General features: G+C 39.4%; 2 protein-coding genes across 15 annotated transcripts in view; one reads left to right on the top strand and one right to left on the bottom strand.

Annotated features, from left to right (window-relative positions):
- The window catches only part of daw (dawdle), a 104854-nt gene that overhangs the window by 36387 nt on the left and 41764 nt on the right, over positions 1 to 26703 (bottom strand). The gene's annotated exons all lie outside the window — the stretch shown is intronic.
- The window catches only part of ClC-a (chloride channel protein 2), a 68602-nt gene that overhangs the window by 27522 nt on the left and 14377 nt on the right, over positions 1 to 26703 (top strand). For 4 of the 13 annotated variants that reach the window (XM_069506517.1, XM_069506521.1, XM_069506518.1 and 1 more), the window contains exons 2-10: positions 1124 to 1392; positions 15893 to 16052; positions 16671 to 16793; positions 18190 to 18318; positions 18675 to 18808; positions 20198 to 20354; positions 23048 to 23136; positions 25701 to 25822; positions 26505 to 26606. In XM_069506517.1, the coding sequence (XP_069362618.1) occupies positions 1312 to 1392; positions 15893 to 16052; positions 16671 to 16793; positions 18190 to 18318; positions 18675 to 18808; positions 20198 to 20354; positions 23048 to 23136; positions 25701 to 25822; positions 26505 to 26606 (1097 nt within the window). In that variant the 5' untranslated portion in view covers positions 1124 to 1311. Of the gene's footprint in view, positions 1 to 1123; positions 1393 to 15892; positions 16053 to 16662; positions 16794 to 17164; positions 17250 to 18189; positions 18319 to 18674; positions 18809 to 20197; positions 20355 to 23047; positions 23137 to 25700; positions 25823 to 26504; positions 26607 to 26703 lie in introns of those variants that run through there. The other 9 variants (XM_069506526.1, XM_069506525.1, XM_069506524.1 and 6 more) reach the window with 6 other exon arrangements.

Below are 26703 nucleotides of genomic sequence, written 5' to 3'. Positions count from 1 at the left end.
GACCAAGGTTTTAAATTGTAAAAACTATGATTTTAAAATAATACTAGCTTATGCTCGCGACTTCGTCCGCGTGGACTACATAAATTTCAAACCCCTATTTCACCCCCTTAGGGATTGAATTTTCTAAAATTCTTCCGTAGCGGATGCCTACGCTATAATATCTATCTGCATGCCAAATTTCAGCCCGATCCGTCCAGTAGTTTGAGATGTGCGTTGATAGATCAGTCAGTCAGTCAGCCTTTCCTTTTATATATTTAGATACTAGCTGATGCCCGCGACTTCGTCCGCGTGAAGTTAGGTTTTTGAAAATCCCATGGCAACTCTTAGATTTTCCGGGATAAAAAATAGCCTATGTCTCTCTCCAGGTCTTAAATTATACCCATGCAAAAAATTACGTCAATCCGTTGCACCGTTGCGACGTGATTGAAGGACAAACCAACAAACAAACACACTTTCGCATTTGTAATAAGGGTACTGATTCCATCATAGACAAATCCTAAAACAGCACTAATTTGTAAAAATATAAAATATATCTTACGGCTGGACTCACGTAATTATAGTCGGAGTATGCCCGATTAGTTTCAAACCCATCCCCATCGCGCGGCCGCGGCGCCGCAACGCGAGAGACCCTTTGAAAAAACCAGCCAAGTGCGAGTCAGACTTGCGCACCGAGGGTTCCGTACTACAGTCGTATTCGACATTTTACCCGATAAATCAAAATCTATGCATAAAAATAAATAAAAATCTGTTTTACACTTGCGTTAAGGGTGCAGGAAAACATCGTGAGGAAACCTGCATGCCTGAGAGTTCTCCATAATGTTATCAAAGGTATGTAAAGTCTACCAATCCGCACATAGCTAGCGTGGTAGACTATGACCAAAACCCTTCTCACTTTGAGAGAGAGCTGTGCTCTGTAGTGAGCCGGCGATGGGTTGATCATGATGATGATAGAAAACTAGAAAAAAAATTACTGATGATAAACTGGATATAAAGCCCTCGCCCGCTAATGCGTGTGGCCGCCATTTTACTGACGTCAGCACTAGACTGAAGTTTGTAGCTGATGGTATTTTTATTTCGACGGATTTAATGCCGTCATTTCGATGTTAATGAGACATGGTTCCAGCGCAATAGCAATTTGCGGGACTTATACCAGCAATCATCGACATCGATAAAACAACGTCGTAACAAACGACGCACACAGCCGAAAAAATCAAAATGCATTCGAAACATAAATAGTAACGTCCAAAAGTGCCGCAAACGAAAATAGTAAAAGCGCCAGATTTTAGTAAAAAGTGCCGAAGATAGGTGGAAATGAAGTGGGGGAAACAGCAGACCCTGGTCTCTGGGGACACCTCGGAGGAGGACATCGGGCATAGCTATTTGGGGACATTGGTAAGTTAAAAAGTTTTGACCGCCTAGCGTAGTGGCAGACCAGGCTCGATTGGTCATGTGCCCTAAGAAATAAAACCTACTAAATGATGCCCGCGACTTCATCCGCATGGAGTTGTTATTTAAAAATCCCGCGGGAACTTTTTGATTTTCCGGGATAAAAAGTTGCCTATGTAAATTTCCAGTATGCAAGTTATACCTCTGTAACCTACTTCTCGCTGGTTCTTCTCGGTAGGAAAGGCATTCCGAACCAGTGGTAGATGCATCCGACGATTCGAAAGTACTTGTAAAACTTTTATTTGAATAAAAAGTTTTTTTTTTGTTTTTTTTTTTTACGAGTCTTATGAGTCTATACTCTATTAGCTTTTCACGGCCCAACAGTTTAACAGATATTGACGAAATTTGGTACAGAGTTAGCTTACATCCCAGGAAAGGACATAGACTACTTTTTATCCCCGAAAATCAAAGAGTTCCCACGGGATTTTCAAAAAACCTAAATTCACGCGGACGAAGTCCAGTCTGTTCTGTTATATTTCAAAAGAAAAAGACGGCATTTTCGATGAAAGCTCTCAGTCAGCTGGATTTCTTTCGATATTTTTAACAATTTTCGTCAGCCTAAGAGAAAGAGACTTACACCAATACTTATACCTGATACCTAGAGTACTAAGTAATACCTAGAGTGAAAGTATCTTCGCCCGAAAAGAGTTTTTTTAACCTTGTTTGTGTACGTGATTAACGGTTTGTTTGCAATGATATTAGAAGAAAAAGAGGTCTTCTAATATCATTGTTTGTTTGCTCAAACATTAGCACTGCGGTAGGTAATTACACGGTAACTAGGTATCTCCTAATTACAGCCACTAATTACGCTAAAAAGAGTTTGATTACTTATGTAGATCGCACCTGGTGGGTTGCGAGAATGACGTGATTTCTGGTCGTGATTCGTGAATATCTGTAGGTCGATTTCGTAAAACCTGCATCGATCATTATTACAAACTCAATTGTTGTGATTGGCTGAATTTGTGCGATTCTTGTTGCAACAATGCATTGTAGCTAATAGCGAACGAGCGTCAACCAATCAAAGGCATATGAGATGATTGCGATCGTGATATTGTAGCTGTCATTCTACCGTAATCGAGGAGCAGGTTTCGTTAAGGTTCCGTACCTCAACAACAAAAAAGGAACGTTTATAGGATCATTTTGTTGTCTATCCGTTCTGTCAGTCTGTCGTGCCTGTCTAGAAAACCTGTATAGTCCGTACAAAATGACTTCTCACGCGCGATATATTGTCAGAAATCAATTTTGTGCCAAAATATACTAGGTATCTAAATCAATTTTGTGTCAAAATGTACTACCACTGGAACTCTCCACCTCCCATAGCCCCACCAACCTCTCGGTTATATGGGCCGAATCGCGGGAGGGCGCCCGTTCGGTACTTGCTCTTGGCATTTTCCCGGGGCGCCTTCTTGACTCCCTACAAACTGTTTTATGTCTCCTCCTAGTCCCTTATGCTCACTCTCCCCCAGTGGCGTGCACAGGGTTTGAAGCCAGGGTAGGCATTAGTTAGGTAGGAACCTGTTTACTGGCAGGTCAAAATGTAAAATATGCATTGAGCTATTACAACTGGGGTAAACAGTGCATTTATGCCTCTATGACTTGCACGCCACTGCTCTCCCCCCTTGGGGGTTAGACGTCACTAGCACAGCTGAGATCTCCGCTGCTGCTCCGTGGTGCCGGCCTGGAACATCATGCGACAAGTGGGAACGTGGGATAACCCGTTGCGGGCGAGCGCGGGTGACATGCAGACTGCAGGTGTGCGGGGCGTCCTCCCGCCTCATACCCCGATTGCCATCTCGACCTGTCGCCGACTATACATTATAGCATACTTAGTTCCATACATAAAAATAAATAAACTTGCATTGTACACATTACATATCTATTGTTATTATTGGCATTTCGTGATAATCATAATCAGCATAATTACCCCACTACAAAATAAAAAAATGAATCAATACAAAGCGGGTTTGCTCACGTCCGTCCCACTGACCGAATGTAAACATACCGTATCTTATGCTAATAAATAAATAAAGTTGAGTGTGGACTGTACGCTTATAATGTCACATGGCTGTTATCAGGTCTTTATAATATAGAGAGAGCCAGCGCGTGCCAGACCTTTGTTATTTTATATAAGCTGAAAGTTTCTACGCGTATTGTCCCCAACACAGAGAGGAACGATCAGCGACTATGAAGTTTGGATCATGGTGGATTTGGAAACCTGCATCAATCATTATTACAATCTCAATTGTTGTAATTGGCTGAATTTGTGCGATTCTTCTTGCAACAATGCATTGTAGCCAATAGTGAGCGAGCGTCAACTATTCAGAGGTGTTTGTGATCGTGACATTATTTTTTTATTTATTATTACATTACAAACAATATACACTAACAGTCTTAACCAAAGCGTGTACATGATGCAAAGTTATTACAGCTAATTAGTAATTACTTTCTAAAAAAATCACTTAACACACAAAAGTACTTAACTATATTATAATCTATTTAAATAGAAAAAAATTGCTTTTATGAAAGCTGTATCTTTTTGATAAAACACGTCCTGTTATATCAAAAAGATACAGATACATTATACCTGTCATTCGACCGCAATCGAGCACCAGGTAACAAAGGTGTAAAAAAAATGTTTCGTCAAATTATAAAGTTTAATTTTTTTATATTTTCTTCAGAATAGTATTAAAAATCACCGGACGCTTAGTGTCGTGGGAACCCCCTATAGGACGCCCTCAAAGTTTAAAAGTTCAAGGGTGAGAAACTTTCAGCTTTTATAAAATAGCGAAGGTCTGGCACGTGCTGACTCTTAGTCCAATAACTATAACATTATACATTGATTGATTTGATTGAACAAGCATTGAACTTATCGACAGAATGTGTCTTAATAATATTCTACTGACTGACAACCCTGGTCACACCATCTTTAAGGCTCCTTACCCATAGGATGCCAACGGACCCTATTAAGCCTAAGCCTCCACTCTCTGTCCGTCTGTCTGTCAGCGGGTTGTGTCTCATGAGCTGTAATACGTAGAGAGTTGAAATTTTCACAGAGTGTGTATTTCTGTTGCCGCTATAACAACCAATTAAAAAAATGCCCGCCATGTAAGTTAAAAAACCGGCCAAGTGCGAGTCAGACTCGCGCACTGAGGGTTCCGTACTATAATCGTATTTTATCGACATTTTGCACGATAAATCAAGAACTACTGTGCCTAAAAATAACTAAAAATCTGTTTTAGAATGTACACGTAAAACCCTTTCATATGATAACCCACTTGGTATAGTAATCTACCTTATGAAAGTTGAAAATACATAGCAATAGTTGTTCATGAACATAGTTTAGTTTTTCTCTTGTGACATAATCACAATTTCATGGTTTTCAGATTTTTCTGCTATAAGACCTACCTTCCTGCCAAATTTCATGATTGACAGACAGACAACAAAGAGATCCTATAAGGGTTCCGTTTTTCCTTTTGAGGTACGGAACCCTAAAAAATTTCCAAAAGTGACAACCCTATATTGTATAGGAAGACCTAAGTGGCAAAGTATCACTTACGATATGCAAACCAGTCAAATGGGCCATTACACGGTCGTTACACTAATGTGGTACACTCATTTACTTAAACTCCGTGTTATTTTAATAGTTCTCGTACCTTTTCTTACATCTAAATGTATAAATGTAGGTGACTGACTGACTGACTGATCTATCGACTCACAGCTCAAACTACTGGACGGATGGGGCTGAAATTTGGCATGCAGATAGCTATTATGACGTAGGCATTCGCTAAGAAAGGATTTTTGAAAATTCAACCCCTAAATGGGTGAAATAGGGGTTTGAAATTTGCGTAGGCCACGCGGACGAAGTCGCGAGCATAAACTAGTAAGGACTAAAGTCGTACTTTTGACATTACAGTTGACACAAAAAGTTAAAATAACGCGTGAGAACTTAAAAATGCATTTATAAGTGTAACGAATTTCTCATATTTTTAATATTAAACAAATAGTCGTTTTCCTCAATATATTCTGATGTACCTACCTAAGTACCTACCTATGACAACATCTATCGGATTTTCCGCAAAGAATTTTCCTCGAATAATGCCCTACATTATTAGGCTTACCCGCCATCTAGTCCTAGATAACAGGAAAAGTGCCACGTTTTTGTCAGTGTCATGATTGCTGACAAAAAATGGTCTCTTGCTGTCGGTCCGCTATAATATGGCAATAGAACCACATTTTAAAAGAGCAACCGCCGAGTTTCTTGCTGGTTCTTCTTTCGGTAAGAGGGCCGAACCAGTGGTAAATTCAGCGACGATTCAAAAGCACTATGTGCTACAAAGTTACAAGTCTTGCAGTCAAGGGCTAACTTGTATCTTAATAAAAAACCGGCCAAGTGCGAGTCAGGCTCGCGCAATGAGAGTTCCGTACAACAGTCGTCTTTTTTCGACATTTTGCACGATAATTCAAAAACTATGATGCATAAAAATAAATAAAAATCTGTTTTAGAATGTACAGGTGAAGACCTTTCATATGATACCCCACTTAATATAGTAATCTTACTTTGAAAGTTGAAAATACTAATATATTGTTAATTTTATTTTGTGATGTAACCACAAATTAACGGTTTTCGGATTTTTTCCTTTACTTGTGCTATAAGCTCTACCTACCTGCCAAATTTCATGATTAGGTATATGTCAACGGGAAGTACCCTATACGTTTTCTTGACAGACACGACAGACGGACAGACAGATAGACAACAAAGTGATCCTATAAGGGTTCCGTTTTTTCATTTTGAGGTACGGAACCCTAAAAACAAGAAGATTATATTTTCTGATTTTAACTGAATCCTAGTTGCGTAATTACGTCAGAACCTTTGTGTTTAGTATTGTCCTTAAAGGAGTCAATTCAGGGCTAAGGTCCGACCCGGTCCAAAGTCGCGATCTTATCTGTGCGGATGCTGCACGCACGCGATGCGTCTACGACGGATGAGGAACTGAGGTGATTACCAAGATTATATAGAACTAGCTTATGCCCGCGACTTCCTGCGCGTGGACTACACAAAGGGCTTTAAAGATTTTGGCCAACGCGCCGGGACTTTACATTTTTTCAAAGTTAACGGCCATTTCGCGCCACGCTTACAACCTGAATCAATCAATAGCTCAAAAGCTCAAAATACAAGAGCTCAAAAGTATATCTTGTCCAGCTGCTCGAGTGCAGATTGGCAGACTTCACACACCTTAGAGAACATTATGGAGAACTCTCAGGCATGCAGGTTTCCTCACGATGTTTTCCATCACCGTTAAAGCAAGTGATATTTTATTGTTAAAAAACGCATCTAACTTCATAAAGTTAGAAGTGAGCCTCAATAGCTCAACGGGTATAGGAGTGGACTGAAAACCGAAAGGTCGACGGTTCAAATCCCGCCCGTTGCACTATTGTCGTACCTACTCCTAGCACACGCCTGACGCTTAATTGGAGAGGAAAGGGGAATATTAGTCATTTAATATGGCTAATATTAAATCGGGATCGAACCCTTGACCTCCCGTATAGAACACCAACGTCTTAAACCACTAGGTTTACTGGCGAAACTACAAAGTCTCGATCACCGCCGCAAGGTCGCCGGCTTATCAGTGTTTTATAGGATATATTTCGGAGAGTGTGCTCAGGAACTTTTCGATCTTGTCCCCCCTTCACCATTTTACCACCGAACCGCAAGACGTCGGGCGAGTTTCCATCCTTATGTCGTCGACATTCCATCTACACGCACGAAACGTTTTGCGTCATCATTCCTCATACGTATGGCTAAGGTTTGGAATACTCTTCCGCGATGTGTTTCCTACACAGAGCAGAAACGAAGAGGAGTTGGCCTAAGCAACTGTGCACTGTGATTTTCAACTAGGTCCTGACGTCATCACTGTGGGCGGGGCCTTAGTTAGTATGCTGTCTGCGTTCGTCAGGTTCACATATATTGAGACTCGTATTATCGGTGTGTTTTCGCGTTTTTAAGAACAAAAGGATGAAGTGTTGTGTTTTATCGTGTCAAAGTTATTCAGACAGACGTTCTGATGCTATGAATGGTATCACATTTCATTTGTAAGTAATTTTATACGTAATTTCTACACTTATTGACATCTAGTGTGAGATAGCTGAACTATGTAGTGACATCAATATATCGATGTTAGGTCGCTAAGCGAGTAGTTTTGCTACTAACCCGCAGAAGGAAAATTGAGAAGTGGGCGGCGTTCCACAACCCCTCACCCCGCAAAATGTCACTCGATATTTCATAGGGAAATCTTAATACAACATCTCCTCTTTGTTTCTGCTCTATGGTTTCCTACCAATTACAACCCGGGTATCTTTAAAACAAGAGTGAATAGGCATCTTCTAGGTAAACGCGTCCCATCTTAGGCCACATCATCACTTCCCATCAGGTGTGATTGTGGTCAAGCGTACACCTATAATGAATAAAAAAAAAAAAAAAGGTTATCACCGCTCTTTACTATCAGTTTACCGAATCAAATAGCCTTAATTATCACGAAGCGGTATTCCTCCACAAAGTAGGAAGACTAGTCTACACTTCAGTCACCTGACCCGTCTCGTCAGATAATTCCCGCCAAGAATCCCGTGGGAGGAAAGGATATACGGTAGGATGAGGTAAATTTAATAATTGCCTACTCAATTGTTGTGACTCGACCGCGTGTAAACTATACCGAGAGATAGCAAGGATATAATCTGTCTACTCGTATTTAAGTGAAGTAACCCAAGTCTTCAAATATTAAGTGTTACCACTTACCACTTACCAGTACTCGTTGAAGTATTTAAATAGTAGTGAAGTAATTTCTTATTTCTTCTTTTATGTCCTATATCACTTTAAATTTAAAAACTGTAAACACTTTATTTCATTTTATTTATCCATTTACTCGCCAACTTTATATATTCTATGCCACTGACGTTTAGGTAATACTAGCTTATGCTCGCGACTTTGTCCGCGTGGACTACACAAATTTCAAACCCGTATTTCACCCCCTTAGGGGTTGAAATTTCAAAAATCCTTTCTTAGCGGATGCCTACGTCATAATAGCTATCTGCATGCCAAATTTCAGCCCGATCCGTCCAGTAGTTTAAGCTGTGCGTTGATAGATCAGTCAGTCAGTCAGTCAGTCATTCAGTCAGTCAGTCAGTCAGTCAGTCAGTCACCTTTTCCTTTTATATATTTAGATTTAAAAGGCGGTCACTGAAAATCAGCGTTGGGGCATCTGGTACCTCAGATATTTGCTCTAGAGGTTTGTGTCTGAGGGGCCCGACGTCTCAACACAAGCTGAGTGGCCTACCTGTTCGAGGTGTTGCACTGCTGTACAGGACGATATTGCCTACACCATGTACCACCTATATACCTCGAATAAACATTATTCTATTCTAAGTACGAGGATGGTTCATACGGAGAGAAAAATTTAAAAAAAATCCTTGAAAAGATTCGACTGTTAGGCGGTACCAAAGATAATATATACAAGTAAGATCGCTAACGTCATACATTCATTTAAAGCTTGCGTAAAACTCCTTTAAGTCGCCGGTACCTTGTAGGTCAACTCCTTATAGTGTGATGGCATTATTGTGCAAGCTAAAATGTGAGTTATCGAATTTATTTATTTTCAAGTAACAAGTCATTTTGTTACGCCATCTACTGGAATTTTGTAATACTACTTCAGCTATCCAAAGCAAAATGCTATGGATATCGTAAAGTTCAATGAGTCAATAATTAAAATTAAGAATTAGCTTTTTCCGGTGGTGATGTTGTGAAAATTTTGTATTTTGTTACTAAATATAAATAAATTTGATGAACCAGACAAGTAAAATATGATATTTCGTCAAATCCATAAAAAATATATTTCATACGAACGAAGTGACGCCATCTAGTAATAGTCTTGAACTAGTTACAATTTTAAATAGAGAGTGAGCGATCTGTACTTGTTTAATATATTATCTTTGGCGGTACGAAGTTCGCCGGGGCAGCTAGTTGTTAAATAAATAATAATTAATGTTTTGTTGGACACATACGTGCCGCGTGAGACGCTCATTATCTGTGTGCAGTAATTATTCTTACTCATTAGATAATTGAGTTCATACACAATAAACAATACTAGCCATCGCCCGCGGCTGTGCTCAACGATCGGCTGAAAAATCGGCGCAAAGCTGCCCGTCTATCGGTATTCTACAGGATTTATTTCGGAGAGTGTGCTCAAGAACTTTTCGCCCTGGTTCCTCCTTCACCTTTCTACTATCGTACGGCACGGCATCGCCAAGGTTTCAACTCGTGCGTAGTCAAAATTCCATGGATAAGTACGAAGCGATTTGCCTCCTCGTTTCCAATTCGAACCGTTTCCTAGCGGTTCGTTGAGACGCCCTTCCAGCATCAGTTTTCCCCTCCAATTATAATATAGGTACCTTCAAGTCTAGAGTGAATAGGCATCTTCTAGGCAAGCGCGCTCCATCTTAGGCTGCATCATCACTTGCCACCGGCAGGGCGATTGTCTAAAACCTGCATCAATCATTATTACAATCTCAATTGTTCTGATTGGCTGAATTTGTGCCATTCTTGTTGCAACAACGCATTGTAGCCAATAGTGAGCGAGCATTAACCAATCAGAGATTATTGCGATTGTGACATTGTAGCTGTCAAACAACCGCGGTAGGGCCACAGGTCTAATTACAGCCAAGCGCTTTAAAATATATATAATATAAATCTCCTTTATTCCCTATCCCGTGGGAATTTCGAAACAATCATCAACCAATCACCAACGAAACTATGTTTTCTAATTGAATTTCGAATGTTTTTGAAAACATGTGTGTAAAAGTATTGCGTATTCTCGCTGTTCTACTTTGGTCTTTGAAGTAGAACAGCGAGAATATTTCTTTTTCTTATACAGGGCTGTAACCAGAACGCTAGCAAAAACGAACAAATAATACTACTGATGATTACTGATATGATAACACCAATAAAAACGCGAAAATATCTTGAAAAATCCTACATTTTGTAAAAGTTCACGATATATTGCAAATAAAACATCTGACTGAAGCTAAAGGTCATCGAACGTTGCGTAAGTAGGCCACTCGGAGTCAATGCCACGTCGTAGGTGGGGTATTGACCCTATTTTTGCACGCTATACATTGCGGGGTTGAAAAATACTAAATCACTAAAACTACAAAATGAGGCAAATAGTTATTGCAATTGGATTGTGTTTAGGTAGAAAAACAATAACGCTAAGTTTTGCTAGCGATCTGGTTACATCTTATATACTACAGGTAACTAATAAAGGTACAAATTGCGTATTAGCACATGTCTGTGCGTATTAGCGATGTATCAGTGACGTCATTACAAGGAACATTAGGTATTACCTATATTCCTCAAAAACAAATAAGTCGTGAGTTTGCAATTATGAGAACGCAACGTAGTCTCGACTTTTTTGTAGGAAAACACATTTCATGTGGTCCCGCACGATTGCTGTCTAGTCTAGAGTCTAGACGGCTTCGTCGGACCTCTGTATAGTGCACCACAAGTCTTGACCTGTACGCGGACTAAGTCGCGAGCATAAGGCCCGGTGTCCACCTAAGCGGAGCGGAGAGGAGATTGTACAGTAAACCAATACGATTTTTAAAAAATGACGTGATAATTTTTTCACGTCATCTGTTTTGAATCTGATTGGTCGATTGAACGCATCTCCTCTCTTCTCCGCTTAGGTGGATACTGGGCCTAAGCTAGTATCTTTATAAACGGCTCGACTTGTGGACGATCCCAAACTAACCGGCTCGTTGGAAAGCCTGGAACACCGCAGAGACGTAAGCTCTCTTTGCGTGTTCTACCGCCTCTGTAACGGAGAGTGTTCCGAAGAGTTGTTTAATCTCATTCCACCCTCCTTTTTCTACAACCGCACCGCACGCCACCGCAATCAATTCCACCCTCACCACTTGGGTTTCTGGAGTACTTCGACCATCGGTTGTGCCAGATCCATTTTTCCACGCATATGCACACTGTGGAATCAACTCCCTTCGGCGGTGTTCTCTTTAGATTACAACATGGGGTTATTCAAGGGGTGGACCAACTAATTCCTAAAAGGCCGGCAACGCATCGGCGGTTCCTCTGGAGCTGCAAATGTTCATGGGCGGCGGTAATCACTTAACACAAAAAAAATAAAAAAAAATCACTTAACATCAGGTGACAAAAAAAACGGAAAAGCTGACTAAATGACTGATTGATCTATCAACGCATAGCTCAAACTGCTGGACGGATCGGGCTGAAATTTGGCATGCAGATAGCTGTTTATGACTTGGTGTAATGCACGCGGACGAAGTCGCGAGCATAGGCCAGTTGCACAATAAAGTATCGCAGACCTACCAAACTGAACACTCGAACACGCGCTAATCAGCCACTCAGGTGTTAACACCTTCAAAGAGCATTGAAAATTTAGGTCATTTAAATTTTACACACTTAATAATGATAAAATATATCTGTAACTAGCTCATGCCAGCGTCTTCGTCCGCGTAGACTACATCAATCCCCTAGTTTACTCACTTAGGGGTTGAATTTTCTAAAGGCCTTTCTTAGTGGATGTCTACGTCATAATAGCTATCTGCATGCCAGCCCGATCCGTCAAATAGTTTAAGCTTTTTCCTTTAATTTAATTACGTAATTAATTATCACCACTGATCATCTTACAAATCCATACTAATATTATAAATGCGACAGTGTGTCTGTCTGTCTGTCTGTCTGCTAGCTTTTCACGGCTCAACCGTTTAACCGATTTTGACGAAATTTGGTACAGAGGTAGCTTGCAACCCGGGGAAGGACATTTAAGAGTTCTCACAGGATTTTAAAAACCTAAATCGACGCGTACGAAGTCGCGGGCATCAGCTAGTTAACAATAATTTTGACCATCAGTTAGCGTATCTCCTATCCTACCTACCTACTAGTTACCTATTCTGATTAAATTATTTGACTTTGAATTTGAATTTCCACTGCCGGGAATCCAACCCGGGACCTCCCACTAATAAGACCACAGTGCTAACCACTGCGCCAGGGAGGTCGTCAAAGGAGAGGCCTCTATAGGTCCCCCAAATCATCAATCATCACGTTGACAATATCTGATTGGAATAATTTTACGACTATTTTACCTTACTCGTGTTAAGGCGTTGTATCCTGCTATAAAACAATAGGTTGTCATATCGATATTGAATAAAACATATCAAATTGTATAGAGAGAGAGCCAGTGTGTGCCAGACATTCGTTATTTTATAAAATCTGAAAGTTTCTACGCGTATTGTCCCCAACACAGGGAGGAACGATCAGCGACTATGAAGTTTGGATCATGGTGGATTTGGGAGATAACAGGTAAAAAAGGTGTAAAACATCTTACGTCAAAGTAGGTATAAAGTCAATTTTTTAGTATTAGAAATCACGTTATTCATTTCTAGATACGTGATGTCGTGGCAAGCCCCTGCCAGACGACCTTAAAGTTTAAAAGTTTAAGGGGGTCTGGCAGGGGGTTGCCACGATACTAAGTGTCTGGCAATGCATGACGTGATTTCTAATACTTTTTTGAAGGAAATGTAAAAAATTAGACTTTATAGGTACTTTGATGTAAGATTTTTTACGCTTTTATTACCTGTTATCTCCCAAAGCCACCAACACCATGTTCCAAACTTCATAGACGCTGATCCTTCCTCCCTGTGTTGGGAACACGTTGGGAACAATACGCAGAGACACTTTCAGCTTTTATAAAATAACGAAGGCCTGGCACGCGCTGGCTCTTAGTCCAGTAGGATAGTGCGAGATTATGCGCAAATTGCATAGAGGAAAACAGTTCCTGAGTCTACAAATTCATTGGACGTGCACGGACAGACGGACAGAAGGACGGGCTGTCTTCTTATGTATTTATGAAAGGTTGCGCTCGATGTGAATTTTAATCGCTCTGAATAATTAGGTAGAACCTTCTATACAGGAGGTTTTTCAGCTTTTTTAGGGTTCCGCACCTCAAAAGGAAAAACGGAACCCTTATAGGATCACTTTGTTGTCTGTCTGTCTGTCGGTCTGTCAGGGTACTTCCCGTTGACCTAGAATCATGAAATTTGGCAGGTAGGTAGGTCTTATAGCAGATCTTATAATGATTAGTATTTTCAATTTTTGAAGTAAGATAACTATATCAAGTGGGGTATCATAAGAAAAGTCTTCACCTGTACATTCTAAAACAGATTTTTATTTATTTTTATGCATCATAGTTTTTGAATTATCGTGCAAAATGTCGAAAAAATATGACTGTAGTACGGAACCCTCGTTGCACAAGCCTGACTCGCACTTGGCCGGTTTTTCCAGCTTGCTTAGTTACTAAGCCCTCGTCCAGGGAGACGCCGGGCCAGCGACAGGTCGAGATGCCAATCGGGGAGCGAACGCCCCACACACCCGCACAGTCCCCGTGCTGACCCGGTGCGGGCGAGCGTGGGTGACGTGCGGGTGTGCGGGGCGTCCCCCCGCCTCATACCCCGATTGCCATCTCAACCTGTCGCGAACTATACGTACTACACCTCTTTTCTCTTAAGAAATGGCGGTTTTGAATACAAGGCAAAATCCTTGTGTGCAGACTTTGAACTGAAGATTAGCGGCCTGAGATAACTGTAGCAAGTTAAACACTCCTGGTTTACCTTGTGTTGAATTTGGACAAAATATTTGCCGGTTTTATGCCAGCTTACCTGTATAAAGCCGATTCTAAAACTCCTCAAAATTATATATGCAACTCGTTTACTAAAAGATTGGACCTGGCGTCGATTAAAAATTTGAATAAAATTACAAACTCAACAAATGGCAGACAAAAATTCGTAGTACGGGTATCAGTGACAAAGATACGATACACGTACTACGAATTTTTGTCTGCCACTTGTTGAGTTTTTAATTTTTTTCAAATTATTAATCAACGCCAGGTCCAATCTTTTAGTAAACGGGTTATACGTTTGTTCCGTTTGCCGTGGAGGCATTGCCTTAGGGCGCGACAGGTTGAAATGCCAATCGGGGAGGGAACGTCACGCACACCCGCACAGCCCCCGCGCTAACCAGGCTGACGTGCGGGTGTGCGGGGTATCTCCCCGCTTCATAACCCGCTTGCCATCTCGACCTGTCGCGGACTATAGGTGTCATCGGTAAAATTTTACAGTCCTTTATCATACTCGTATGCCGTGGAATTCTGCAAAGTAACGAACTGCTTTAAATACAAACCTATTAAATCATTTGAAACAAAATTGCAATCGCAATCTTCTTGAGGAATACCAGAATTAAACACGCCATATGTACCAGGGAGAGTCCGGGATTTGATCCCAGGCACGCACCTCTAACTTTTCGGAGTAATATGTGTGTTACTTTTGAGCAATTAAATATTACTTACTTAATTTAACGGTGGAGGAAAACATCGTGAGAAAAGCTACATGTCTGAAAGTTCTCCATAATGTTCTCAAAGGTGTGTGAAGTCTGCCAATCCGCAAATGTCCAGTGATAGGCTATAGCCAAACCCTTCTCATTCTGAAGAGGAGACCAATGCTCAGTAGTGAGCCGACGATGAGACGATGATGATGATGATGTACCAGGAAGACATAAACCAAAAGTAATCGTGGAGTCTTGTGACCAAAGAACACACGCTTGTATATTTTTGCACAATTCTAATTTGTCTCTAATCTTAAGCGTATAATTGCATAGGTAACCGATCGTTTATCTTTGACAAACAGCTAAGATTAACGATATCGTTGGCAAACAAAGCCTGGATTCAAGGCTAGATTAAGCGATTTCACCATACTTCAAATCGTACGACACACAGTAGCAGTGGGCGTAAAGAAAAAAAAAATCTGTAGTACTTTTATACAGAGGTCATTAATTAGGACTCGTGGAAAATCTTTAGTGATGTGTTCAAATGGAGGTTAAAACTGCATTTTCATTCATTTTCACTATAACTTCTTACTTTAGAAGATACTAACGATTAACAAATACTGACACGCTAAGTGCGGCTTTCTGTTTTACAATGTTTAGAGTTTTACATCTATTTTTTCTTTTTCTTCTAGAGTAGAGAAAGAAAGACACAAATAATAAAGAAAAACAAAACCTTCCACCACCACCTGTCCACTTTTACTCTCTTTTTCTCCTTACAGCGGTTACGCACTCATACGGTCCGAGTCCGTGAAAATACGTTCCTTTTTGTTTTGTATGGTAGCTTATGACATAATATGTCGTCGTCGATAATAGCTGGTATTCTCACGGATGACGGATAGAACTCGGATGACGGAAGTGCACTGCGTAATCGCCACTACTGCAAATGTTTTTGGTACAAATTAAAAAAAAAACCAAAAGAGCGTGCAAAACCATTCCGTTTTGAAATTCGAAACAACAAAAGTAAACATATAATATTTTCTTTTCTTCTAGATGTATGGTCGCTATCAACGCGACCTAAGTGAAGCGGCAAGAGAAGAGGCTAGAAGACTCAGAAGACTGAGGAAGAGGAGACGGAAAGATGACAAGCTGCGGCAGAAGGAGTTGGAGACGGGCAAACATCGACCTAGGGGGAAATTTTTTAAAGTATTAGGTAAGTTTAAAGAACAGTTCTAAATGCTAGGTAAAGTCATTAAAGTCTAAATCTAAATAATATGTAAAAGGAAGAGCTGACTGATTGATTGACTGACTGACTGACTGACACATCTATCAACGCACAGCTCAAACTACTGAACGGATTGAACTGAAATTTGGCATGCAGATAGCTATTATGACGTAGACATCCGTTAAGAAAGGATTTTTAAAAATTCGACCCATAAGGGGGTTTCAATGGGTTCAAAAGGGGAATTTCAAACCCCTATTTTAATAGGGGTTTGAAATTTGTGTAGTCCATGTGGGCGAAGTCGCGGGCATATCTAAATATATAATAAGAAAAGCTAACTGATTTATTGTCTGACCGACTGATCTATGAACGCGCAGCTCAAACTAATACACGGATCGGACTGAAATTTTGCATGCAGATAGCTATTGTGGCGTAGACGTTGGATAAAAAAGGATGTTTGAAAATTCAACCCTTAAGGGAGTAAAATAGGGGTTTGTAATTGGTGTAGTCCACGCGGACGTAGTCGTAGTCATAAGTTAGTACTATTATATAAAATGATCATATAAATAGCCTGATACAAAGCTTATTCAATGATATAAAGTTTACTAGGATACGTGTGGAGACACACATTCGCGCGGCTCGGCGAGGACTGGGTGTTTCTGGCGCTGCTCGGCATCATCATGGCGATACTCAACTTCGCGATGGACAAGGGCATCGCTGTCTGTAATAATGGTAAGAAAAACATTTAACACCTTCTAAATGAGACCAAATTTGCAAACCATCAAAATGAGGAAAGTCGCATATTTGGGGCACGTGCTTAGGCACGAGAGGTACGAACTCCTACAACTCATCATGATGGGAGAAGTTGCCGGTAGAAGAGGCGTCGGTCGCAGAAAAAAGTCCTGGCTGCGTTGCATCCGGGAGTGGACGGGAATCGCAAGTGCCGCAGAAATATTTCGCCTCGCGAAGAACAGAGTAGAATACGCTAAGCTGACTGCCAACCTTCGCTAGTCGGAGAGGCACGCAAAGAAGTAGAAGAAATGAGACGACTGAGCCTCCTGCCACCGGCTTCGCATAGTTGTAGAGGCCGTTAGGTAACGTGTAGAGACACAGAGAAAATGCTGAGTATTCTTGGCGAACTCGGCGTCGACAATGCGATGGACAAAGGCATCGCTGTTTGTAATAATGGTAAAAAAACGAATAATAGAGTCATTTTTGAATCGAATATGACGCTTACGTACGGTACGTGGCAGAAAGTATTGTACATCGATATTTAGAAGGAGATAGCAGATTTGTAGAGCATTGTCTCCGACGTTGAGACCGATAGAACATCATATAGGTATGAGTGACAGTGACAATGCTCTACAAAGCTGAAATGTCATTCTAAAAGCCGATGTACATTACTTTCTGCCGCGTACTGCACATGTTTCAAGCCATTATAAAAGGACGTCATATATCTTATTCAAATGCTAATATCATGACTTTAACAGTTATTCATAAACTGCATCATAACTGTGTGGTTATTGTACATTATATGCATCTCGTACAATAATAACGGGCACATATAATTCATTCACGTGACGGCCAAGACATTACCTTTAGTAGCTAAATTGCAATGTATTACTGATTTGCATAATACTTCATGTATTACAATAACGTTATTATCTTTTACATGCTACATGTAGGATGAACAAGTAAGTTACCTACTTATGGACATGATTTATAGGTACTTTAGCATAAAATCGCGATGTATACTGACATAAAACATTTTGTTCAACGTTTCTGATACAAATCGCTAACATGTGGATTGCTCTTCCGGCTTCCTGTCACGTATAACTTGAGTACTTTTAGGGTAAGAGTGAAAATAGACATCTTCAGGGCAAGCGCGCTCTAACGTAGACCTCATCATTGCTTGCCATCAAACATGATTGATGATGATTCCATCAAAGTGCAATCCTATTTTTTATTAGCTTTAGGAATATGTATGCCAAATCAAATAGATAAAACTCCAAATCTATCTCCTTGTTTTCTCAAATTATGTTTATTCAACCTTAATTTATTTTTAAAAAATTTCAGGAAATCTTTATCCCAATCGTCGTGAAGTAATTTATTAATTTTTTATTTGCAGCACGAATGTGGATGTACAAAGATTTAGCCACGTCTACTTTCAGTCAATATGTAGCGTGGGTTTCCCTCCCTGTATGCTTAATTCTCTTTGCTGCTGGATTCGTCCATATAGTAGCCGCTCAGAGTATCGGTAAGTTAATATTCCTTTGTGTATTATCTATTACCTTATTTGTTAAAATACCTAATTCCGTAGTCATTCAAATATCTTTTACTGTAAACAAATATAGTAAAATATTATTTTTGGTTTTAGTAAGAATAAAGAATAGTAGTGGTCCTAAAGTTATGCCTTGGGGAACACCAAACCATACTTGTAATGTTAATAAAGATTTTTTTACAAAATGCTTTCGAATCGTCAAGTGAATTATTTATCACTCTTTCAGAATGCCTTTGCTTTGAAAAGAACCAGCAACAAACTCGGCGGTTGCTCTCTTTAAAAATAAATTATGAGCTACAAGCTACAAAAGTGTTAATTTTTATATTTTTTAGGTTCCGGTATACCAGAAATGAAGACAATATTAAGAGGAGTTCATCTAAAAGAGTACCTAACGTTTCGTGCTTTGATCTCTAAGCTCATCGGTCTCACTGCCACGCTTGGATCGGGTCTGCCACTTGGCAAAGAGGTAAGAGTTTATTCACAAAAATCTAGACTCCAAAATATGAGTCTTCTTAGTTCTTGGTCCTAGATTAGAAAAGTAAAGCTTGGATTTTTTATATCATACTAACTGACATGTCCGATTTTGATTTGCGTTTTTCATTCATCGTTACCATTCCTACCATATTTATTTATTTTTATTTATTAGGAACACACACAATACATTAATTTAACACAAACTACGACACTTATAGACAAACACAGGCTGATAAATGTATCTATAAAATGTGTACACAGCATTTGCAAAATATCTAGACAAATAAAAAGAACTTAACTAACTACTTAACTAAACAATTAATAATTAAGTTACTTAGGAGATGAACCCACCGTAAAATGATAAGAGCTTTTTTTTGAATGCAGTAGCTGAGTCATGAAATATGTCGATGCCAGGTATCTTTTTTGATATTTCGTATTCATATCCATACCCAATCCAATCCATCAGCTTGTATTCGTCCGCTGCGTCGGTCGAACAGGCTGGAGGTCGTCCTACACTGCGCTTACCGGTACGTGGTACGATGGTATCAACTCCAGAACACGTCTACTTTCAGTCAATAGAAAGAATGAAAGAAAGAAAGAAAAGACGTTTATTTATGCAATTGTGCCACACATTACAACTTAAAGCTAAGAGCTGGTTATTCCGGCGCTTCTTCCACCTGAGAACAAGCAAAAGAAGCGCCGGAACAAACTGTCATATTGTGTGGCACAACCCGAAAAAAGGGTCCCAGCTCAGCATTATGCTGTATGCCTTGTTGCACAAGAACATACAGCGCTGATTTTCAGCTGGTACATACGTACCAATACTACAATACGTAGTCATCAACCGTCGGTTCTACGACAGACGTGACCTGCCCATTGCCACTTCACTGCTAATCCTTTGAGCTATGTCGGTCGCTTTCGCTTCTTCTTCTTCTTCGCTCTGGGCTGGTTTCCGCACTTAAACGTTTCCGTCTGTTGTGCGTGCATTGCCCCTCCCCGCTGAAGTCTTCACTCCAGCCATCCAAGCTCACTCCAGAAGCCGAGTAGACCGCCCAGGTTGCCGAGGGCTTCATGGAATGAGGTCGGGGAACCCAAATGGCGTTCGCGTTGTTCTGCTACGCCCGTGCACTCTAGGACCACGTGCGTCGGTGTTTCGTCGACCTCCATGCAAGCCCTGCACAAAGGACTGTCGGTGATACCTATAACGAAAAGCCCTGTTATGAGTCCCACCACCTTCCTAAGTTTACCTCTGTCCAGGCGGAGTAGTTTGTTAGTTTGCCGTTTGTCTATGTTGGGGAAAGCCTCTTTGGCTTGCCTGCAGTCTGTTGTGTCGCTTCCGCTATATCCATATCATTAAATAATAATAGATCCGTAATTCCAGGGCCCCTCAGTCCACATCGCGTCAATGGTAGCCGCGTTACTGTCCAAACTGGTGACGACCTTCCAAGGCATCTACAGCAACGAGTCCAGAACTACGGAGATGTTGGCCGCCGCTTGCGCCGTGGGAGTCGCCTCCTGCTTCGCCGCTCCTGTTGGAGGTGATGATATATTTGAGTTTCCTTCATGATCATCATCATGGTGCTTCCGCCACTATTATGATCATTCATAGGTGTCAAAATTCAAAATTCTAATTATTTATTTTCTCTATACATAAAAATGAATCGCTAAATGTGTTGCTGATCGCAAATATCGAGAACAGCTGAACCGATTTCGCAATTTTTTTTATTTTTTTTTTATTGATCACGTAAATTTCAATAATACATTTTAAAATAAACAGTTCGCCATCCTCTAGAAACTGTTAAAGTTTATGTGAGGATGGCGAGTTCGCGTTATACAAATTTAATAAAATCTAGGTAAAAAACTGTTATAAAAGTTAAAAGCTGTTAATTAGTGCAAATTCTTTTTTATAATATTCCTTGAAGTACGAGGATCCTGAAAAAGATGGGCGACTGTTAGGCGGTACGAAGTTCGCCGGGGCAGCTAGTTTTGAATAAAATATTTGACTTTGACTTTGAATTATAGCAATATCTCTACATAGTATAATGAAGTCGCTTCCCGCTGTCTGTATGTATGAACGCGTAGATCTTTTAAACTACGCAACGGATTTTAATGCGGTTTTCACCAATAGATAGAGTGATTCAAGAGGAAGGTTTATAGGTATAGTTAAATATTGTTTTGTGCTAATTTGTTGAAAAATGACGATAATAGTTCAAGATTTCGGAAGAAATCAAGCTGACTGAGAGCTTTTATCGAAAATGCTGTCTCATTGTTTTGAAATATAACAAAATAACCACAGTGACAACATTAGTATCTACATTGCACCCCGTGCAAAGCCGGGGCGGGTCGCTAGTAAATAAATAAAAATCACGCTTTTTATTTTATTATTCTCTACAATAATGAATTGTAGCCCCATAAACTACCACCTATACAAATCACACCATTTTATTACTACAGTCCAAGACCCCATGTAATAAACTCAGGGTATTCTTTAGTTACCATAATCGCGCAGTGTCACTTAAAATTTTATTAACGTAAACCATAAATAGTTCTATGAATAATTTCTTCGTAAGGAACAATTAATTTAGTGTTCTATTATAATTAACTGGATCTAGAAGATTCCAGATAATTCCACGACGAGTAAGTATTTTCCAGGTCTGATTGATTGCATCTATTATTATACATCTTCACGCAGTGTCAGTTAAAGTTTATTAACGTAAAGCATAAATAGTTCTATGAATAATTTCTTCGTAAGGAACAATTAATTTAGTGTTCCATAATAATTAACTGGATCTAGAAGATTCCAGATAATTCCACGACGAGTAAGTATTTTCCAGGTCTGATTGATTGCATCTATTATTATACATCTTCACGCAGTGTCAGTTAAAGTTTTATTAACGTAAAGCATAAATAGTTCTATGAATAATTTCTTCGTAAGGAACAATTAATTTAGTGTTCCATAATAATTAACTGGATCTAGAAGATTCCAGATAATTCCACGACGAGTAAGTATTTTCCAGGTCTGATTGATTGCATCTATTATTATACATCTTCACGCAGTGTCAGTTAAAGTTTTATTAACGTAAAGCATAAATAGTTCTATGAATAATTTCTTCGTAAGGAACAATTAATTTAGTGTTCCATAATAATTAACTGGATCTAGAAGATTCCAGATAATTCCACGACGAGTAAGTATTTTCCAGGTCTGATTGATTACATCTATTATTATACATCTTCATTTGCTAATGTCCTTGTAGCCTTCTCCATACTGATATTATCAATGATCGTGGTGTGTGGAAGTCCCTACAAGAGATCTATGTCCAGCAGTGGACTGTGGATGACTGTAGATGATGATTTTAAATATGAAACTGTCTGTCTGTCTGTCTGTTTGTTTGTTACATTTTCACGGTCAACCCGCTTAATCGATTTTGATGGATACAAAGATAGTTTGCATCCCGGAGGCTACTTTTCATCCTGGAAAATTAAAGTGATCCCACGGGATATTTAAAATACCGTGTGGGTGAAGTCGCGGGCATCATTAAGAGAAGTATATGTATTTAAAAGTCGCAATAACTATGTTTGACCGAATTTTTAGAGTTACGTACCGCAAAAGGAAAAAGGAACCCTTATAGGGTTGTCTTTGTTGTCTGTCTATCTATCTGTCTGTCTGTCTGTCTATCGTGTCTGTCAAGAAACCTACAGGGTACTTCCCGTTGACCTAGAAGGCAGGTAGGTAGGTCTTATAGCAGACATTCGGGGAAAAATCTGAAAATCGGGAATTTGTGATTACATGACACAAAAAAAATTAAATTGTGGTCATGAACAAATATTGCTATTTTCAACTTTCAAAGTAAGTTAACTATATCAAGTGGGGTATCATATGAAAGGGCTTTACCTGTGCATTCTAAAACAGATTTTTATTTATTTTTATGCGTCATAGTTTTTGAATTATGAAGCCTCAATAGCTCAACCGGTAAAGGAGTGGACTGAAAACCGAAAGGTCGACGGTTCAAACCCCGCCCGTTGCACTATTGTCGTACCTACTCCTAGCCTGACGCTTAGTTGGAGAGGAAAGGGGAATATTAGTCATTTAACATGGCTAATATTCTTTAAAAAAAAAAAAATTATCGTGCAAAATGTCGAAAAAATACGGCTGTAGTACGGAACCCTCATTGCGCGAGCCTGACTCGCACTTGGTCGGTTTTTAGAAATGTGAATGTTCTGTTTGTTGCAGGAGTGTTGTTCTCCATAGAGGTAACGACCACGTACTTCGCAGTGCGCAACTACTGGCGCGGCTTCTTCGCTGCTTGCTGCAGCGCTATTGTGAGCTAAATACCTATAGATAGATAGATAGATAGATAGATAGAAATACTTTATTGCATACAAAAATATTACATAACTATTACAGAAACTAAAACTAAAAAATAATTGTATGCAAAGGCGGCCTTATTGCTCACAGCAATCTCTACCAGGCAACCTTTGGTGTAATGGAGAAACTAGGTGTGTTGGATAGTACTTACACGCAAAACAGAAAAATGAAGTAGTATAATATAATATAATTAATTATTTCAGTAATACATACATAACTATCATACATATACATAACTATTATAAATATCAATATATATATACAATCCATAATATATATATATATGTTACCTACCTACCTACCTATTTTATGTTTCCATTAGCTTATGTCCGTGGACTACACAAATTCAAACCTCCTTAGGGGTTGAATTTTCAAAAATCCTTTAGCGGATGTCAACATAATAATAGTTATCTGCATGCAAAATTTCAGCCCGATCCGTCCAGTAGTTTGAGCTGTGCGTTGATAGATCAGTCAGTCAGTCACCTTTTCCTTTTTAACCGACTTCAAAAATATACGGCTCAGGTTCTCAATTCGTCGGAATCTTTTTTTTTATATATTCAGATACTCTTCAATTACCTAAAACTATTACCAACCAACTTATTTCCTACCATTTGTAACCCGGGTATCTTTAAAACAAAAGGGAATAGGCATCTTCTAGGTAAACGCGTCTCATCTTAGGCCACGTCATCACTTTCCATCAGGTGTGATTGTGGTCAAGCGTCTGCCTATAATGAATTTAAATAAAACTCCGAAAAGTTAGATGCGTGCCCAGGGTTGAACTCCAGGACCTCTAAATAGGGGCCGACGTGTTAACCACAGACCATCACTGCTTTTAGTACAGTACGCGGCAGAAAATAATGTACATCGGCCTTTAGAATGACATTTCGACTTTGTAGAGCGTTGTCTCTGTCACGCATACCTGTATATGACGTTTAAGTAACGTCTCAACGACAGAGACAATGCTCTACAAATCTGCTATCTCCCTCTAAAGGTCGATACACATTACTTTTACCATATATTTTTAACCATCCTGGTACTTCAAGGAATATTATAAAAAAAGAATTAGCGAAATCGGTTCAGCGGTTCTCGAGATTTGCGATGAGCAACACATTTAGTGATTCATTTTTATATTATAGATGACGGTCTCATGTGGAAACACGCCAGTTTATTTTATTATTATTATTATTATTATTTATTTTATTTCAGATGTTTCATCCATAATGTGTTAGTAACAGAAGAACTTATTAACTATGTTAGTAACTAAATAAAATTACAATTATTATTATTAATTAATTCAAATTATAATCAATTCATATACCCCCTTGACCACTTGGTGTTCATGTGTATGTACACCCAGTGTTTCATAAAAGGGTTTTCCCACTTTGCAGCCCAATGTTCTCAGAATACTGTTGGAGCTCCCACGCACCCTGCTCATCACAGATGCAGCTCTTTTTCTCACAATCGCGTAAAAATCATCTGTGTGAGCCTCCGCAAACATCTGTGACGCACTGCACCAGCGCGGTAACCCCATCAGTACTCTGAAACCATTGTTATACTGCACTCGTAGGTCGTTGTAGGCCCTCTGCGTATACGTCACCCACAGGCTACACGTGTAAAATGTCTGACAATATGCTTTAAAAAAAATTTACAAAAAAAAATAAAAACCGACTTCGTTACACAAACACTAAAAATTGAAAAATAATTTAATTTATTACCGAATATATTATGTATACAAGAGTTAATATAGTTCCATAATAATACTTTTTTATGCCGGTGCCAATTAGCTTTAGCTGCGCGAATCGTCTAGACTTCATATTTTTATGGGACTCCACAATGGCACCTCATTGGCACCGACCCCAAAAAATATTATTATGGAACTATATTAACTCTTGTATACATAATATATTCGGTAATAAATTAAATTATTTTTCAATTTTTAGTGTTTGTGTAACGAAGTCGGTTTTTATTTTTTTTGTAAAAAATTTTTATTTCACAATTTTTAGTGGCCCCATGGAATTATGCTATGACTGGTTAAAAATCTACTGTTTACTAAGCTATTACACTGATCGCGAGCAATTTACTCTTATTCATTGAGGAGTTCCAGTATCTATCTTCGAAGATGTTCATCAGATCTTCACCAAATTGAAATGGGACCAACTTTGAAGTATACCCTTTCAAACAAAAAAATAATTTTCAAAATCGGTCCAGGCGTTTTCGAGTAATCGGGGAACATACATAAAAAAAAAAAAAAAAAAAAAAAAAAAAGATTCCGACGAATTGAGAACCTCCTCCTTTTTTTGAAGTCGGTTAAAAAGAGTGAGCTTTACGTCTTTATTACACCGTGCAAACCTCCGGGCTAGCATATTACATCGGACCGCCAACGCCCTACGCTCCCTCTCTATGTCTCTAACGTCAGACATATCGTCTGTCACAATTGTATTTTGAATGCACTATACTTGCTCGGTGGCTCTGAGATAGACCTGGCGATGAGTTGATCGTGATGTTCCTCGTTTCGCAGATGTTCCGCCTACTGGCGGTGTGGTCGGGCGCCATGCCCACAGTCAAGCCTCTGTTCCCGACCAACTTGCCTCAGGACTTCCCCTTCGACCCTCAGGAGTTCGCTGTGTTTGTGTTGCTGGGGTAAGAAATGCCCCTATTCAAGGATTACTTTTTGACGTGTTTTGATTTTTCTTTGGCCATAAGCAAACGTAACAAATTAAAAAAACCATAAGATGTTTGAGGACACCTGACGATAGTAAATTTCTTACACATTGTTATAATATCATGATAAATGATAAGAAAATTCTGAGTTCATAAATAAGTCAAGTCAAAGTCAAAGTCAAATGATTTATTCAAAATAGGTAATAAATTACTCTTATTGATTGTCTGGTATAGTGTTAGATTTGTAAGATATAGTGGTGATAATTATAACGCAAACTTAAAACTAAAGCTACGAGGGTTCCAAACGCGCCCAGGTCTGAGAAGAGCCCACAACAAACTCAGCCGGGTATTCTTTTTATTATCACCACTTTACAAAATTATTGAAACTTATTAGAACTATCACAAAGTCGTTAAGCAACTCATTCCCAAGTTTGCTTATCATTTAAATAATCCTTTACATTGTAATAGGATTTTTCAATTAGTTTACGTTTTATGAAATAGGTACGTTGAATATAAATATAATATTAAAATATACCAAGCGACTGAGAAAACAAATTATTTTTCGGCGTTTATGAGCACTGCTAGTGCCATCTATCAGCAGTTCTCATCACCTATTTCGTGATTTTAGGATTTAGATCTTATTTTATCTCAATGTTGGCAGCATCGTGTGCGGGCTGATGGCAGCTCTGTGGGTGTTCCTGCATCGCCAGTACGTACTGTTCATGAGAAACACCAAAGTCCTCAGCAACTTCCTACAAAAAAAGTGAGTGCTAAATGCCGCACTCAGAGCCGCTTAATCGTTACTTAAGTTTAGTTAAAACGAGACAGAGCTATATCTCTCACATAAATCTGTCTCGTTT

Source organism: Maniola hyperantus, chromosome 23 (genome assembly GCF_902806685.2).
Source record: "Maniola hyperantus chromosome 23, iAphHyp1.2, whole genome shotgun sequence".
NCBI classification, from domain to species: Eukaryota; Metazoa; Arthropoda; class Insecta; order Lepidoptera; family Nymphalidae; genus Maniola; species Maniola hyperantus.
The sequence above is the reverse complement of the archived record's forward strand: the minus strand, read 5'-3'. Positions and strand labels throughout refer to the sequence as shown.